The 16,962-nt window shown below is 47.7% G+C and overlaps 1 protein-coding gene across 1 annotated transcript in view; it reads left to right on the top strand.

Moving 5' to 3' along the window:
• The window catches only part of crocc2 (ciliary rootlet coiled-coil, rootletin family member 2), a 367,498-nt gene that overhangs the window by 167,207 nt on the left and 183,329 nt on the right, over positions 1-16,962 (top strand). The window contains exons 11-13 of the mRNA XM_070882196.1: positions 4,124-4,220; positions 9,292-9,390; positions 10,115-10,366. Of these exons, the coding sequence (XP_070738297.1) occupies positions 4,124-4,220; positions 9,292-9,390; positions 10,115-10,366 (448 nt within the window). The remainder of the gene's footprint in view (positions 1-4,123; positions 4,221-9,291; positions 9,391-10,114; positions 10,367-16,962) is intronic.

The following is a 16,962-nucleotide window of genomic DNA, read 5'->3' as shown; positions in this document are numbered from 1 at the left end:
CATCTCAACATGGACACACCAATAATGGTCAACAAAATGTGTGAGAAATACCAATTGACTTAACATTGCACAAGCTTTCATGCCATCAGCATTACGTACAGTGGAGATTAGTATAACCTTACCGTGCTCTAGCATGGGATCTGCGTCACCCTTTGTGGTTGCCAGCGGTGGTCACCCACCAATGCCTAGGCACACTCCTCCAGGCTGCTCAACTCTATGACCTCTGCTCGGCCCCCTCCTGTGGCACTCAGGCTTGCTGCCTTGGATGAAATTTTCTTCTGCAGAAAGAAAAGTGCCAGCCTTGACCCCTTTTGCTCATGTCCCCCACACACCCACACTCACACAGACACATCTGGCACAGAGCTTTTTGGTGTTCTATGGGAGGCCTCCAGTAAATGGTAACTCACCCTTGCTGAAGCCAACACATGTTCCAATGTTTCCTACACTGGTCTCCATCCGCACAATGTTGGCCGTTGAGGACACGGCCTCACCAATCTCCCGCCAAATCCATCTGTATTGGGGCAGTGGAGGCTTGCCACGGCCATCCCGGGTCAGGTCTTTATACCTGCGCTTGACCTTTGATACACGCTCCTCCTGATCTTCATCATTAAACCAGGGAGCTCTGGGCCCGGTTTTAACAGTCTTCTTTGAAGCCTTTTCTCCACTCATTTTAATGGACCAGTCTTTTCCTGTTCGACGTTCTTTTATATTCTTTTGTTCGTAATATGGGGCACAGATTTAAGATCTTCACCGAAAGAATGAAATGAGAGGTTAAGGAGGATTTTGGTTATATGTGGAGGAAGGCAGGGAAACAGTATTGGAGACAGAACCCACAATAGCTTTTAAAAGGGAAGTGGATAAATATTTTTTTTTAAGTATGATTTCAAAGGGTATGGGGGAATGGCGGGGCAATGGGACTGAGTGGAGACTGGCTATGCTGTAAGATTCTGTGACTCGATCCTTCTGCCTCTCAGCTTTCAGGAGGGAAGGCTGTTCTCTGTTCCCCATTCCTTGGGGGAGATCGTGATGTTGTGCAATAGTGTAAAAAGGTGATCGTGAGTCGGCAGCCCATTTTCCGTCCCTTCCCCATTTTTATTTTCATTGACTTTGAAAGGCCTGCTGATTTGCTATCACCTGACTTACACTATCTGCGCACAGACAAGATCTACCCCTCTTGTGAAGGCAGACTGACTAAAATTATCTGGCGCCTGTGTTACTTTCTCTAGTGGGGGGGTCCTTGGATAGTGATTGGAAGCAGGTACCGTGGCTGATGTTCTTCCACCCCCTCGCTAGCCTCGGAGTACTGAGGCCAATCTTATCACCCCATCAGCTCATTACCCGACATCAGCTAATTCAATGCAGAGCAGTAATTGAACCCGGGACCCTGCTGTCTTTTTATGCTGTGCTCCACCACAGGCATTCCATTGACCCACAGGTGAGCAACATTAAACTATCCTAAAATGCAATCTTGTCCAACCCACCGTGATTCAGTCAGCCGCAGAAACAACAGTAATTAATAACATATAGTTCAAAATGAGACTGTCTACAGAGAGAGAGAGAGCTGGAAAAGTAACAATCAGTACAATGTAGAACTTACAAGAAAACAACAGCATTTCCTCGTAAAAACCGCGTGAACTCAGTGGGGTAGATCTTGACTTCCTGTGATGGTGTAAAACAGATGATGGTGAATCGGCAGCCTGATTTACATCCCTCCCGAGTTTTATTCCTATTGACTTCATAGAAATAAAAATGGGAAGATAAATAGAATGTTGGCCGCCTTGCTATCACCCATTTCACACCATCGCATAAAGTCAGTGTGGGTTGAAAAGAATGCGATTTTAATTTTCAATTTCTGCAGCGGAGCATAGCATTTTCGGAGGGAGGGGACTGAGGGTTGCCGTACCCAGGGTGCAGACACCATCGCCATTTTGTTAAAACACAGCTAACTAAGCTGCAGATAGAAGATGATCTGAGTAGTTAGCATGTTTTTAGAACATTTACAGCACGGGAGAGGGCCATTTGGTCTGTTGTGTCGCTGTTGCCTCTTCGATAGAGCAGTCCAAAGCTAATCCCACTGCCCACTCTCTCCCCACAACCCTACGTCTTGCTCAGCTTCCAATATTATCCAATTTTCCCTTAAAAGATGTAATAGTCTCGGCCTCAGATACTCCCCATGGCGATGCTGTTCCCATGTCGTGTCTGGGTCTGTTGTCGACTGCATAGAGATTAATTGCCGTGATTAGTCAACAACGCCATTACTGCATATCATGTGACTACCAGGATGGTAGAAGATGAACTAGATGGACTCTGTCCTTTTTTTCCTCCAGCAATTCCTATGTTCCTATCTCATAAATGTTACTTTAATTTCATTGAAGGGAAACAGTCACATGTCAGTGGTTTATGTAAAATATAAAAGACTGTCTACTTCAGTTAGTCCCATTTTGGGCATCTTAATTTAGGAAGGATGTCAAGGCGATGGAGAGGGTCCAGCAGAGATTCACTTCCATGATACCAAGGATGAGAGGCTTTAGTTATGAGGAAAGTCAGTTACAAGGAGATCTGATGGGGGGGGGTTACAAATTGCAAAGGGATTCGATAAGGTAAAGAAGCAAATCCTATTTCTACTGGTCGATGAATCAGTAACTAGAGGGCATGAATCTAAGATTATTACCAAAAGAACAAAAGAAAACAGTTTTTACACAGCGGGTTATTAGGACATGGAATCTCCTATCAGAAACAGTGGTGGAAACAGAATCCATAATACTTGAAAAAGAATACTTTAAACAGGTATGGGGATGGTGAATATTTCCTTCAGCGAGCACAGTAGACCCAATGGCCTTCTCCTGCGCTGTGAATTTCCATGATTCCATTATTCAATCGCAGTGTTGATAACATTTTCCAGCAATCTCAGGAAATAATTTTTAATAGATGCACGCATTTGCAAAAGACCACCTTGCTCACTATAAGATGCTCTACAGTGACCGACAAAGAGACCCCAGGATGGCACCTTAAAACAAATCTGGCCAACCATCCTCCGGTGGGCTTCTTACCATTGTGTGCTGATGCTCATCACTGCCTTTATCACAGAGCTCAGTGAACCCCAACAAAAGGTGAGATGTGGAATACTTTTCTGGGCATCCTAGTCCAGGACCTGACAACGCTTCATTATTCCGCTCTGCTCAGGAATTTTGCTACGGTCCATTTGAGGTTGTATTGCTGCAGTAGTGTGCTTTTAGACCACAAGAGGGCCTCACAGAGCCAGTTGAATAGTAAAACCCCCTCTTGTGGAAGAAGCTGTCAAGCCAGCAATTCAATTTACTCCACAGGTCCAAGAGCCTTTCTAATGTAGTCGTCTCCAGGTCCTGGTCCAAGAAAATAGAACTCAATCAACAACAACAAGTTGCATTTATATATCACCTTTAAAATAGAAAAAAAACTGGCCCAAGGCAGTTATCAAAGGCAAGGACTTGGAGAGGGTGCACAGGATATTTACTAGAATGGTGCCAGGGATGGTGTCAGTTATGTGGAGGCACTAGGGAAGCTGGGATTGTTGTTCTTAGAGCAAAGAATGTTAAGAGGAGATTTTATAGAGGTGTTCAAAAGTATGAATGGTTTTGGTAGAGTAACTAAGGAGAAACAGTTTCCACGGGCAGGAGGTTCGGTAACCAGAGGGCACAGATTTAAGAACATTGACAAACGAACCAGAGAGGAGATGCGGAGAATTTTTTAACACAGCGAGTTGCTGTGATCTGGAATGCACTGTCTGAAAGGGTGCTGAAAACAGATTCAATAGTAACTTTCAAAAGGAAATTGGATAAGTACTTGTAAAGGAAAAAAAAAATCAGGGCTATGGGGAAAGAGCAGGGGAGGGGGGCTAATTGGATAGCGCTTTGAAAGAGCCGGCACAGGCACGATGGGCTGAATGGCCTCCTCCTGTGCTGTATGGTCTATGAAAGATATAAGGAAAAAGAAAACTTCGATTGGTGTAATTTCCAACCTCTGAATACAGCCTCCAGAGGCTTCTTCACTGTTCCAATTTAGGTAAAATACATCCAACTAGTTAAGGAAGATTTTCAGCTGACATCCACAAAGTCCATTGTTATATTCTGTGTTCATATTCTAGGATTAATGAGTTATCTGTTGCCATGGAGAGGCTGAAGGTACAGAATGCCGAGAAGGAGAAAACCATCACTTTCCTCAATCGGACCATGGAGAAGTTGGTAAGTGTGTGAGTGCTGTGGTTACTCTCTTACCTTGTGGGCTGCAATGTAGCAAAGGAATTTAGGAAGATAGGAACAGGAGTAGGCCATTCAGCCCCTTGAACCTATTCAGCCAAATGCTCTTGCACCAAACCTTTCCAGGAAATTCCAGGCCATCAATTTTAATACAGGGACAACTATCCATCATAAAGGGAGATGGTAATGTGCAAACCACTGAAAGGGGGTTCCTACCATTGAAGAGATTCAATGGTACCACTGCAATGCTTCTTGTAGACTAATCTTCCTTTGGAATTGGAACTCATTAATATTGGCAACTTTGGCCATATATCTAAACAGATCATTGCCCAAACTGATTCAATTTGTGACCAGGGACAATCTGGGCTGGAGTAAAGACCAATCTGATGGGCGCCTTATCTTCTCCGACACCCTTGAGGAATATCAAAAGGCCTTTTTGGTATCTAGGTAAGGTACCAAAGAGGCTATGCTACACTGCTGCACTATGTCAATGATGTTCAACAGATCTCAGATATCATTCACACTTGACGACAGCGCTGCCATTTTCGAACTCAACACTGGAGCTATCGCCCTCCCGTAACATTGTCAGCCGTGGCTCAGTGGGGAACACTCTCACCTCTGAGTCAGAAGGTTGTGCATTCTAAGTCACACTTCAGAGAATTGAGCACAAAAATCTAGGCTGACACTCCAGTGCAGTGCTGAGGGAGTGCTGCACTGTCGGAAGTGCCGTCTTTTGGATGAGATGTTAAACCGAGGCCCCGTCTGCTCTCCCAGGTGGATGTAAAAGATCCCATGGCACTATTTCAAAGAAGAGCAGGGGAGTTATCCCCGGTGTCCCGGCCAATATTTATCCCTCAATTAACATCACCAAAAAAAAATGATTATCTGGTCATTATCACATTGCTGTGTATGGGAGCTTGTTGTGCACATATTGGCTGCCACGTTTCCCACATTACAACAATGACAACACTCCAAAAGTACTTTCATTGGCTGTAAAGTGCTATGGAATGTCTGGTGGTCGTGAAAGGTGCTATATAAATGTAAGTCTTTCTTTTCTTTTTAACCTCGCACAACTGAACATGTGTTCAGCAGCAGGACTGACCTCTTACCAGCGCTACTTAAAGGAGTCATCACCTACTTATAGGATAGTTGTTGATTGATTTCCACTAGCTGTTGCTGAGTTTGATCCTTTCTAGACTTCTTTAAAGTTGCATAAAGTCTACAAGGAGTGTTGTGACCCATACTCAAGGACTTGGTACTGACTTGCAATGGGTGTCCTCAGACCAGTGGGTCCCAGACATGGTGCAATAGTTTGTATCCTCCATGCCCTGCAACATGATAAAGAGAATGAGCAGAGACGACACAGAGCAGGACAAGCTGCTAGAAGAGGCAGGAGGAGGAGGGGGAGAAGGACTCTCACCAGGAGGCCATATCCACCCAGGGTCTTCAGGGAGCAATTCTCCAACCTCAACCTCAGCGAGGAACAGTGCCTGCAATGTCTCCATTTTACTGAAGAGGTTCTCACTGAAATCTGCCGCCTGCTGCAGGCAGATCTGCAGCCTCAGTCTCAGTCCAGGGCAAGGACAACATTGCCAGTAGCTGTAAAGGTTAACCTGGCCTTAAAGATCTTCGTGTCGGGCTCCTGCCAAGCTGGAGCAGGTGGCATCTGTAACAACTCCCAGTTTGCCGTCCACACCTGTATAAGGGAGGTGAGTGAGGCTCTGTATGCAAGGAGAGCTGAACACATTTCATTCTCTCTTGCTGGAGAGAAGCAGGCGGAGTGAGCACGATACTTTGCCAGGATAGCAGGCTTCCCCTTGGCGCTATACGGGCACTGCATCTCAGTCCGGAGATGTACCGCAACCGCAAGAGATTCCACTCCCTCAATGTCCAGCTTGTGTGCAACCATACTCAATACTTCATGCAGGTCAATGTTCGTTACCCGGCAGCAGCCATGATGCCTGCAGTCCGCTGTACCATCAGCATTTGAGCCACCACGACAAACCAGAGGGTGGCTACTGGGCAACAAGGGCTATCCGCTGATCGCCTAGCTCATGGCGCAAGCCAGCCTCATGTGGAGTGCATGCATATAATGAAAGACAGGCTGCCACACAGAATCTGATAGAGCAGACCATTGGCATCCTGAAACAACGTTTCTGCTGTCTGGACCACTCTGGAGAAGCCTTGCTGTACTCGCCAAAGAATGTCTCAAGATTCATCACGGTGTGCTGCATGCTCCACGACCTTGCCATCATGAGGGCACAGCCCTAACGACGAGGCATATGTGGACCAGTTGAGGAGGTGGAGGAGAAGAAGGAAGAGGAAGAGGTAGAAGTAGAAGAGGAGCTAACGGAAGGGTGAAGGCAACCTAGACAGTCTCTTTCTGCTGGGCTGTCCGTGATCAACTCATTCGATTGCAGTACCAGTGAACACAACCAGAATTCCACATTCACCAACAGTCCCACACCTTACTGTCCATCTGTTACTGACTGTCACAGCGTCCTCTTGGCCACAATGCTACAATAAAAGCCACCACAAAAACAAACATTCAAAACCAATTTTATGAATCAAAGCATTCCAATATTTCATTCAAAAGTTAACTAATCACCTTGTGCATTCCCTTAGCGCCTGTCTTCTGTGTGTCTTTGCCTATCCTAGTGCTCTATGCAGTGCTACCCCAGTGGCTGCAGCAAGGCTGCTGGAAGGCTGCTGATGTTCAGTGGGGGAGACAGCAGCTGGTCTTGGAGGGTGACCTCAGCAGCTCTGGGCGTAGTAGATCCGACTTCAGACTGCACCACCTCGGCGTGGATGGCAGCAGTCTGGGCTGGCTGGCTGACAGGCAATATCAAGGGCACTGGCGGAGTGGCAGTGGTGGGAGGACGAAAGCTGTCACCCTGAGAGAGATTCGTGCTCCATGCAGCCACTGATGCTCCCCCCTGGGGTGGCACCTCAGCAATCCTAGTAATCTGCTAGAGGACAGATTGTTGGACTGCTGTGACACTCTGCAAGCCCCTTTCAACGTTTGTAAACCCAGCCATGATGGCAGCAGTCTGAGCTTCCATTGTAGCACTCAGACATTGCGTGGCTTGTGCTGCAATGGAAGCTGAGAAATTGGCCATCAGACCCTGCATCTTGGTTGGGTCTACAAGTGCGTTAATGGATCTGCCCACCCCTTCCACACTGGAAAGGATGGCCTCTAAGCTCTGAGCAAAGCCTTGAGCAAGGCTGGAGTTAGACTCCTCCATGCTCCTTGACATTACATTCAGGCTTTCTGGCAGACCTGCATCAAGCATTTTGTTTTGCATACCCATCAGCTTTGTTCTGTAGGCCACCTCATGAAAGTCCTCATCTGAGCTCTGTGTGTGACCTCGCCCTCCGGTCAGCTGGCACTTGTGTTACCCTTTCCCTCTGCCCTGGCTGCAGCCCACTTGTGACTCACCACGTGCAGATCCCGCCTCTAAGCTACTCTCTAAAGTCCACGCAGTACCAGTATCTGAGCTGGTTGCTGCGACTGTCAGATCGAGTGATGGTGTTTCTTCTTCACCATCACTCTCCTCTTCCTCTTCCACCACTGTCTGGCCAGGTTGGATTTCTTGGGGCTCTGAAAGGAGAAATGCACAGGAGTAGGGTTGCGGGGGGACAGGTGTGGAATGGCAATGGGGGGAAGAAAGAGGTATGTGCTTACACCATCTGTGGCTTGTAAGTCAGAAGAGAGTGTGAGATGAGGGGGAAGAAGGATGTGGGATGGAGGATTATGTATGGGCATACCATCAATTTCAATGGTTTGAGCACTGCCGCTGGCCATGGCCTCTGTCACAGCCGCACCAATTATGGCGAGCAGCATCTCCTCGGGGGGGATTCAGGATATGGATGTGCGCTTGTCCCCCTCCGGTTAGTTGCTGCTGGCTACGATTATGTGCCACCTTGTCCTGCAAGAGAGAGGGAAGTGTATCAGTGAGTGTGGTGCAATGTGTTAGGCATTCTTGGTTGATGATTGATTAGCTGGCAATGTGTGTAATCTGTGAGATGTAGGTGCGAGGCTTGCAGCAGTGATAAGTGTGTGAGGGTGAGATGGGCCATATGAATGTGATTGGTAGAGATTGTTGGTAGGTGAGTAATGGCGGGGGGTGTGGTGAAATGAGCAGTGTGTGAGGCGAGTGGTGCTGTTTGTGAGATACGCCATTTGAAATGAATTCACTGACCTTGACCACTCTTGTGAGGTCAGTAAACTTCTTCCTGCACTGCATTCAGGTCCTTGGGACTATACTGCCATGACAGCCATCTGCTCCAATTCCCTTCTCAGCCTCTGTCTGGAGGGCCTCCCGGGCCCCTGTGGATAGAGGGCATCACTCCTCCTGTCCACCTCCTCCACCAGGACCTCAAAAATCTGGGAGCCCTCTCTCTGTACTCTTCCTGTAGGTCAAACATTCCTCTGCAACGACTTCCAGTACTTTGTGCTGCTGGAATGTACCTCCCCTTTAGAGGTGCAGACTGGCTTTAAGAACTGCAGGCTAGCGTAAATTAGTGCAAGCCTCGCACGAACCTGGGCTACCTGCTGAGCGTGAAGTCACTCAGCAGCGCATTTAGGGCTGGGCTGCACACCACTTTCGTTGTAATTAGAGGGCAGTGGTTAATCGTGCATGTGGGATCCCCGCGCCCATTTTCGGGGGTGATCTAATTTATAGCCTAACGTACTTTAGCAGCGGAGGGGAGAATGGACGGGAAATTTTGAGACACATGAGGCTGGATTCTCCTTTAAGTGATGCCACCATAAAGTTATCCCTGCTTTTCCAAATATTTTCATTCATGAGCCAAAGCCTCCAGGCTTAGAATTTTTTGTTGCTGTAACACAAATGGTTTCTTCGTGTTCTTACTGCGATATGTATGCTGTTGAAGTTCACTGCAATCTTTTTGATCTGATGTAACTGCTTGTCAATCCCCTTCAAGGAATTTTTAATTAACAGTTGGAGGAGGAAGCATTTGTCACTGCTCCAACCTTTTACAGATTGTCCTCTTTGAATGCCAATTGCTAATTCTGATTCTTGGCTGATCACAGGAATCGGGTAAAATTGAAGTTACAAGTGAAACCTCGGCGACTGAAGCTCTAAGGACCGAGATAGAGTCCTTACACCAAACCTTACACAACATCGCTCAGGTACAAAGTAGGGGTCGGTGCACGAAAGGCCTCTGTTGTTCAAAAATTTGCTGCAGTAATAGGTGGCTGGGATCAGATTGGAGGGTCTAGTTTCAAGTACTCCATGGAATGTGATGAGAGTGGGGAGAGGGTTGCTTGTAGACAGCCTGAACCCAGGGTTGAATATTGGAGAGACGAGGCATATTCTAGTCTTGTGGAACAGGGAGTATTTATACAGAACTTTCCCCCCAGGAGTTTAAATGGGTGGGGTAGAGTCTATGAGAGGGTAGATTATACATGGGCTGTGGAAGGAGGTTAAATGGGTGGGGTAAAGTCTATGAGAGGGTAGCCTGTGTATGGACTCGGGAATGAGTCCATCCCAAGGCCCTCATTGAAAGTTTCAAGAAGTTTTCGGGGTGCCTCTGCTCCTCATGGTGCCGGATCTTCCTCTTTGGCAGTGACTGGCTCCCTGTTGGTGGTGGGGATCATGTTGAAGGCCGCCGTGCATTGGTAATGACCCTGACCTGGGGAGATTGGTCAGGGTCATTGTGCGGAGGGGAGGGTTGGGGGTGGGGGTGGAGGAGGGGGGGTTAGAGTGACAGACCCACCCGCAACCCTCTTCTGGTGGGGGGAGTGAACCCAGGCTAGCATTTACAGAAAATCTCGACCTCGAGAGCTCTTTTTCTGATCCTATATCAAACATGTGCAAGCATTTGCACTGATCCTTCTACCCTTTCATTCTCAGGTTGCTGTCGCTGACGCGGAGACTACGGGCTTCCTCTCCCGGGAAGGGGCTGCTGAAGGGACTGAGGCTGGTACTGGAAGGCTCGGGTCACCCCTGCTGTCTGGGTCCCCAGTGCTGCGCACCCCTTCCCCTCGCCGGCACAGATCACCTGCCCGCTCCCAATCGCCGCTGCGCAGCATGTCACCATCCTTCGGTGATTCCACGCTGTCCACGGTCCAGTCGGCTCTGCAGCGACGGCAGCTCCAGGTGCAGGTAAGCAGAGAGAGGACGGCCATTAATCCATCAGCACTGCCAGACCAGGAATACCACAAGCAATTAGCCAGCCTTTAGAAGGTTGCACCATCATGCACGCACATCGCGCGACTCATTACTGCTCTCAATTTTAATTCAAATAGGTCTCAGCAGATTTCATGGGGTGGATTTCACCCAATCTCCTTTTTCTATTATTAATTCTGGGATGTGGGTGACAATGGCAAGGCCAGCAATTATTGCATACCTCTAATTGCCTTGAACGTAGCATAAGAGCATAAAAAATAGGAGCAGGAGTCGGCCATTTGGCCCCTCGAGTCTGCTCCTCCATTCAATAAAATCATGGCTGATCTGATTCCTGGCCTCAACTCTACTTCCCTGACGCTCCCCGTAATCCTTGACTCCCTTATCATTCAAAAATCTGTCTATCTCCACCTTAGATATATTCAAAGACCCAGCCTCCACAGCTCTCTGGTGTAGAGAATTCCACAGACTCATGACCCTCTGAGAGAAGAAATTCCTCCTCATCTCCATTTTAAGAGAAGGTGGTGGTTAGCTTTCTTAAACCGCTGCTAGCAGTTTGATACAATTGAATGGCTTGCTAGACCATTTCAGAGGCAGTGAAGAGTCAACCACATTGGTGTGGGACGAGAGTCACGCATAGGGCAGAGCGGGTAAGGTCAGCAGATCTCCTTCCCTAAAAGGACATCAGTGAACCAGTTGGTTTTTTCGACAATCCGACAGCTTCATGGTCACTTTTACTGGTACCAGTTTTCACTTCCAATGGAAATTCTGAAACTGCCGTGTGGGATTTGAACTCATGTTCTCTGGCTCATGAGTCTAGTGACATAACCACTATATGAGTGTACCAGTTGTAGCTTTTATTGAGTGACCACAAGAATCCCCTGAGCAACAGCCATTTTTGGCTATTTCTGCCCTTTCTCCGAGGACACCACTGATCTCAACAACAACTTGCATTCGTTTAGCACCTTTAACGTAAAAAGAATGTCGCAAGGTACTTCACAGGACCATAGTCAGACAAAAATTGACACCGAGCCTAAGGAGACATTATTAGGACAGGTGACCAAATGCTTTGTCAAAGAGGTAGGTTTAAAGGAGCATCTTAAAAGAGGAGGGAAAGGTAGAAAGGCGGAGAGGTTCAGAGAGGAAGTTCCAGAGTTTAGTGCCGAGGCAGCTGAAGACACGGCTGTCAATGGTGGACAAAGGGAATCGGGGATGCTCAAAAGGCCAGAATTGGAGAAGCTCAGTGTTCTTGGAGGGTTGTAGAACTGGAGACGGTTTCAGAGACAGGGATCTCCACACCGAAGTTACACCAGGAGATTGGGAGAACCACCACGAAGTCCAGGTTTGTGTCTGCTGTTGGTTCTCCTTCCCCACAGTGCAGCTCACCCATATAAAGTGGGCTGTTCACTCTTTGGCTGGCTGGGCCGCAGAAGGATGTTTTGGCGTATTTGTTCTTGAAACTTGCAGCTTTTTTCTTCAGTTGCTACATTAGTTTAATCTGCAGTTTAATTGGTTCTTTTCTTCTCGTTGCTGTACAAGCCTAATTTTTGTGTGTGTGTGTGTGTGTGTGTGTTGCAACCTTTATTTGCTGCTCCTTTTTCCCACTTTCAAATTCCAAGCACAGAAAGTGCTCAGGATGAAAATTCCTTAGGGGGTTCCAATGGCACTCCAAGATTTGGAGGAAGAAGATGCATTTCTGAGGGGGACACAAAACACAGATGCAATTACACGTTTGGTGTTTTGTACACACCTACCTTTGCTCCAGGACTCGCATTTGCAGACAGTCCATCCTGGGCATTTCGAATAAGGCCCGTCTTCACTACCTCTGCCTCACAAGCCAGGCTGTCACTCAGTTATGCCAGCTCCTCGAGGCCAACCACACGTATCATCATAGGCAGTCCCTCGAAATCGAGGAAGACGTGCTTCCACTCTAAAAGTGAGTCCTCAGGTGACTGTACAGTCCAATACAGGAATTACAGCCCCTGTCACAGGTGGGACAGACAGTGGTTGGAGGAAAGAGTGGGTGGGGAGTCTGGTTTGCCGCACGTTCCTTCCGCTGCCTGCGCTTGCTTTCTGCATGCTCTCGGCGACAAGACTTGAGGTGCTCAGCGCCCTCCCGGATACTCTTCCTCCACTTAGGGCGGTCTTTAGCCAGGGACTCCCAGGTATCGGTGGGGATGTTGCACTTATACCACACGTATACCACAGGGACAACCCTCCAGGTGATTGGGAAGGTTGGTAACCCTGGCATCATTAGATCGTTCCAAGCCACCATTAGTGACATATGGCCAATCGTTCAGTCGCTTGTCCACAGGCTCAGTTCAGTGATATTGCAAAATTATCCTTTATATCTACAACATGCTGTAACTGGCCTGAGAGTGCTCGACGCCAGCCTGAAATTGGAAAATGTTCAGTTTGCCCCTGACATCCTTCACTTTGATGAGCACAAATTTCACACCAAAAACAAAATGAAAAAGACATTTGAGAGGGGAATGACCTGTATTTTGTTGATAACTATTTGTGCACTAGAGTTGCTTATGTAAGAGATGGGGGTGGGAACTGGTTAACTAGTTAACGCAGCTCATCTCTGCCAGTCTGCTCATACCTGCTGGAAAGGAATTGCAGCTTCGCAGTGGGACTGTGCGATCCACAAACTGCTCAGATTGTAGTTCTTTCCCACCTCCACTTTTTCTTGTTCACAGCAGTTCAAAGGCATCCGCACATATTTGTGGTTGCAAAGATGTGAAGGCCAGGAAAATGTTGAAACCTTTTAACTAATGCGACGACCCTGTTTATAATTCTTTATTTTTAAAAAAAGAGAGAGAGAAAAAAAAACAGATTGCACAATAATTCTGTGAACTCTGTCCAACTAGGGTGGAGAGAAAGTGTTTGAAGTCATCAGTTCTTCAATTATATCTAATTAGGTGGAAATAGTTTAACTGATTTGATGCTCAGTCTGTTGAGCATTTAGAATTAGCCAAGGAGGATTACAGAATTTGAGAATAGTATTTTGCTGGCAATTAGTAGCACATCATGCGTTAATTTAGTGTGACACAGGCTAGGCCTAACAAGAGTGCATAGCTCTGCATTATCTAATGTTGATCTTTAGCCCCCATTGGCAAGCATTGAATAGGAGACAAGGAAGCTTGTGCCTATGAAGCCATCATGAAGGGTGCTGAACAGAAGATTACTGAGGGCGTACTGTTGGGAGAGATATGGAGTATAAAAGCAGGGAAGTCCTGCTAAAACTGTTGGTGAGACCACACCTGGAGTACTGCGTACAGTTTTGGTCTCCTTATGTAAGGAAGGATACACTTGTATTGGAGGCAGTTCTGAGAAGGTTCACAAGGTTGATTCCTGGAATGAAGGGGTTGTCTTATGAAGAAACCTTGAGCAGATTGGGCCTATACTCATTGGAGTTGAGAAGAATGAGAAGTGATCTTATTGAAACATATAAGATTCTGAGGGGGCTGGACAGGGTAAAATGCAAAGAGAATGTTTCCCCTGGTGGGGGAATCTAGAACTAGGGGGCATAGTTTCAGAATAAGGGGTCGCCCATTTAAAATGGAAATGAGGAGGAATTTCTTCTCTCAGAGGGTCGTGAATCTTTGGAATTCTCTACCCTAGAGAGCTGTGAAGGCTGGGTCATTGAATATATTTAAAGTGGAGATAGACAGATTTTTGAGCGATAGGGGAGTCAAGGGTTATGGGGAATGGGCAGAGAAGTGTAATTGAGGCCAAGATCAGATCAGCCATGATCTTATTGAATGGCGGAGCAGGCTCGAGGGTCCAAATGGCCAACACCTGCTCCTATTTCTTATGTTCTTATACCCTGGGCCATCATCTTAGAGTCACACCCGGAGAGCCCTTGGCAGAAGTCATGCAGCAGATTTTCTTTTGGCTGCAGAATGAAGGGAAACCTGAGTGGGGTGGAGGGAAACATGCTCAAAACAAGGAATCAAGAAGTAGGCTTCCATAATGGGACGATTGATAAAATGGCATGTCTCAGTTTTAACCTGGCCCTTGGCTGAGCGGGCAGAGCTTTAGCCAGGGTTGCAGGGATTGTAACATTCCCCACGCTGCTGGGTGAGAGAGAGAACGCAATCAGCTAGGGGTTCTGCTTCTTGTTGCTAGTCAGTGTGTGGATGTCATACGAGGACAGCATTGAGCTTGGTTGTGTTACTGTTGTGAAATTCCTGGGATAATTTTGTCAGGCAAAGCACCCAAAGTAGGCACTCATTAGGCAGGAAGACAAGGTCAGAGATAGGATTATAACACTAGGTCAGAAATAGGACTTTTGCAGTTGGTCGGAGATAGGAATATAACACCAGATCAGAGATAAGATAATAATAATAACATTAGATCAGATATAGAGCTATCACTACGTAAGAGATAGGCAAATAACACTAGGTCAGAGGTAGGCAAATAACACTAGGTCAGAGATAGGGCGATAACAGTAGGCCACAGATAGGAGGCCACAGACAGGGCTATAACAGTAGGTAACAGATAGGGCTATAACACTGGATTAGAGATATGCAAGCCGTAATCCTTACCAATGGATCCATTACAGACCCAATCCACGTCCGGACCGGAGTCAAGCAGGGCTGCGTCATCGCTCCAACCCTCTTCTCAATCTTCCATGTTGCCATGCTCCACCTCACCGTCAACAAGCTCCCCACTGGAGTGGAACTAAACTACTGAACCAGTGGGAACCTGTTCAAACTTCGTCATCTCCAGGCCAGGTCCAAGACCACCCCAACCTCTGTCGTCGAGCTACAGTACGCGGACGACGCCTGCGTCTGCGCACATACAGAGGCTGCACTCCAGGACATAGTCGACGTATTTACTGAGGCGCATGAAAGCTTGGGCCTTACGCTAAACATCTGTAAGACGAAGGTCCTCCACCAGCCTGTCCTTGCCGCACAGCACTGCCCCCCAGTCATCAAGATCCACGGCACGGCCCTGGACAACATGGACCATTTCCCATACCTCTGGAGCCTCTTATCAACAAGAGCAGACATTGACGACGAGATTCAACACCGCCTCCAGTACGCCAGTGCAGCCTTCGGCTGCCTGAGGAAAAGAGTGTTTGCCACCAAGCTCACGGTCCACAGGGCTGTAGTAATACCCGCCCTCCTGTATGGCTCAGAGACATGGACCATGTACAGTAGACACCTCAAGTCGCTGGAGAAATACTACCAACGATGTCTCCGCAAGATCCTACAAATCCCCTGGGACGACAGACATACCAACATCAGTTCGGAAGTTCGGGAGGCAGCCTATAAAAGGCCCAAGATCGAGGAGTCTGCGGGACTTCGAGCAGGGAGTTCGTAAGGCGGCCTCTAAAAGGCCCGAGATCGAGGAGGCAGCGGGACTTTGAGCGGGGAGTTCGTGACGCGGCCTATAAAAGGCCCGAGATCGAGGAGGCAGCGGGACTTCGAACGGGGAGTAAGGGAGGCAGCCTATAAAAGGCCAGAGATCGAGGAAGCAGCGGGACTTCGAGCGGGGAGTTCATGAGGCCAGTCGGTGCAGCTGCAGGGGCAGAAGGTAAACAAAGAAGTGGAAAGAAATTGAAAGGTGACGTCACAGCCAAGGGGCTAAGTGATTGGCTGGTAATTGGTGAGTAGTTTTTCTTTTTCTTTTCCTTTATCATTAGGTAACCTTTGTCATTGTTATTGCCAATTAAGTTAATTTAAGGGTTAAGTCATGGCAGGAGAGCTCGGACACGTGTTATGCTCCTCCTGTACTATGTGGGAAATCAGGGACGCTTCCAATGTCCCTGACGACTACATGTGCAGGAAGTGTATCTGGCTGCAGCTCCTGACAGACCGCGTTGCAACACTGGAGCTGCGGGTGGATTCATTCTGGAGCATCCATGATGCTGAGGATGCCGTGAATAGCACGTTTAATGAGTTGGCCACGCTGCAGGTAAAGGTTACACAGATAGCAAATGGGTGATCAACAGGAAGAGCAGTGGAAGGAAGGTAGTTTAAGGGCCCCCTGTGGTCATCCCCCTGCAAAACAGACATGCTGCTTTGGGTACTGTTGAGGGGGAATGACTCATCAGGGGAGAGCAGCAGCAGCCAAGTTCATGGCACCATGGGTGGCTCTGCTGCACAGGAGGGCAGGAAAAAGAGTGGGAAAGCTATAGTGATAGGGGATTCTATTGTAAAGGGAATAGATAGGCGTTTCTGCTGTCGCAATCGAGACTCCAGGATGGTATGTTGCCTCCCTGGTGCAAGGGTCAAGGATGTCTCGGAGCGGCTGCAGGACATTTTGAAGGGGGAGGGTGAACAACCAGTTGTCGTGGTGCATAAAGGTACCAACAATACAGGTAAAAAATGGGATAAGATCCTTCAAGCAGAATTTAGGGAGCTAGGAGTTAAATTAAATTAAATCAAAGGTAGTAAACTCAGGATTGCTACCAGTGCCACATGCTAGTCAGAGTAGGAATCACAGGATAGCTCAGATAATACGTGGCTTGAAGAGTGGTGCAGAAGGGAGGTATTCAAATTCCTGGGACTTGGAACCGGTTCTGGGGGAGGTGGGACCAGTACAAACTGGACGGTCTGCAC

Source organism: Pristiophorus japonicus, chromosome 6 (genome assembly GCF_044704955.1).
Source record: "Pristiophorus japonicus isolate sPriJap1 chromosome 6, sPriJap1.hap1, whole genome shotgun sequence".
Lineage (NCBI taxonomy): Eukaryota > Metazoa > Chordata > Chondrichthyes > Pristiophoridae > Pristiophorus > Pristiophorus japonicus.
The sequence above is the reverse complement of the archived record's forward strand: the minus strand, read 5'-3'. Positions and strand labels throughout refer to the sequence as shown.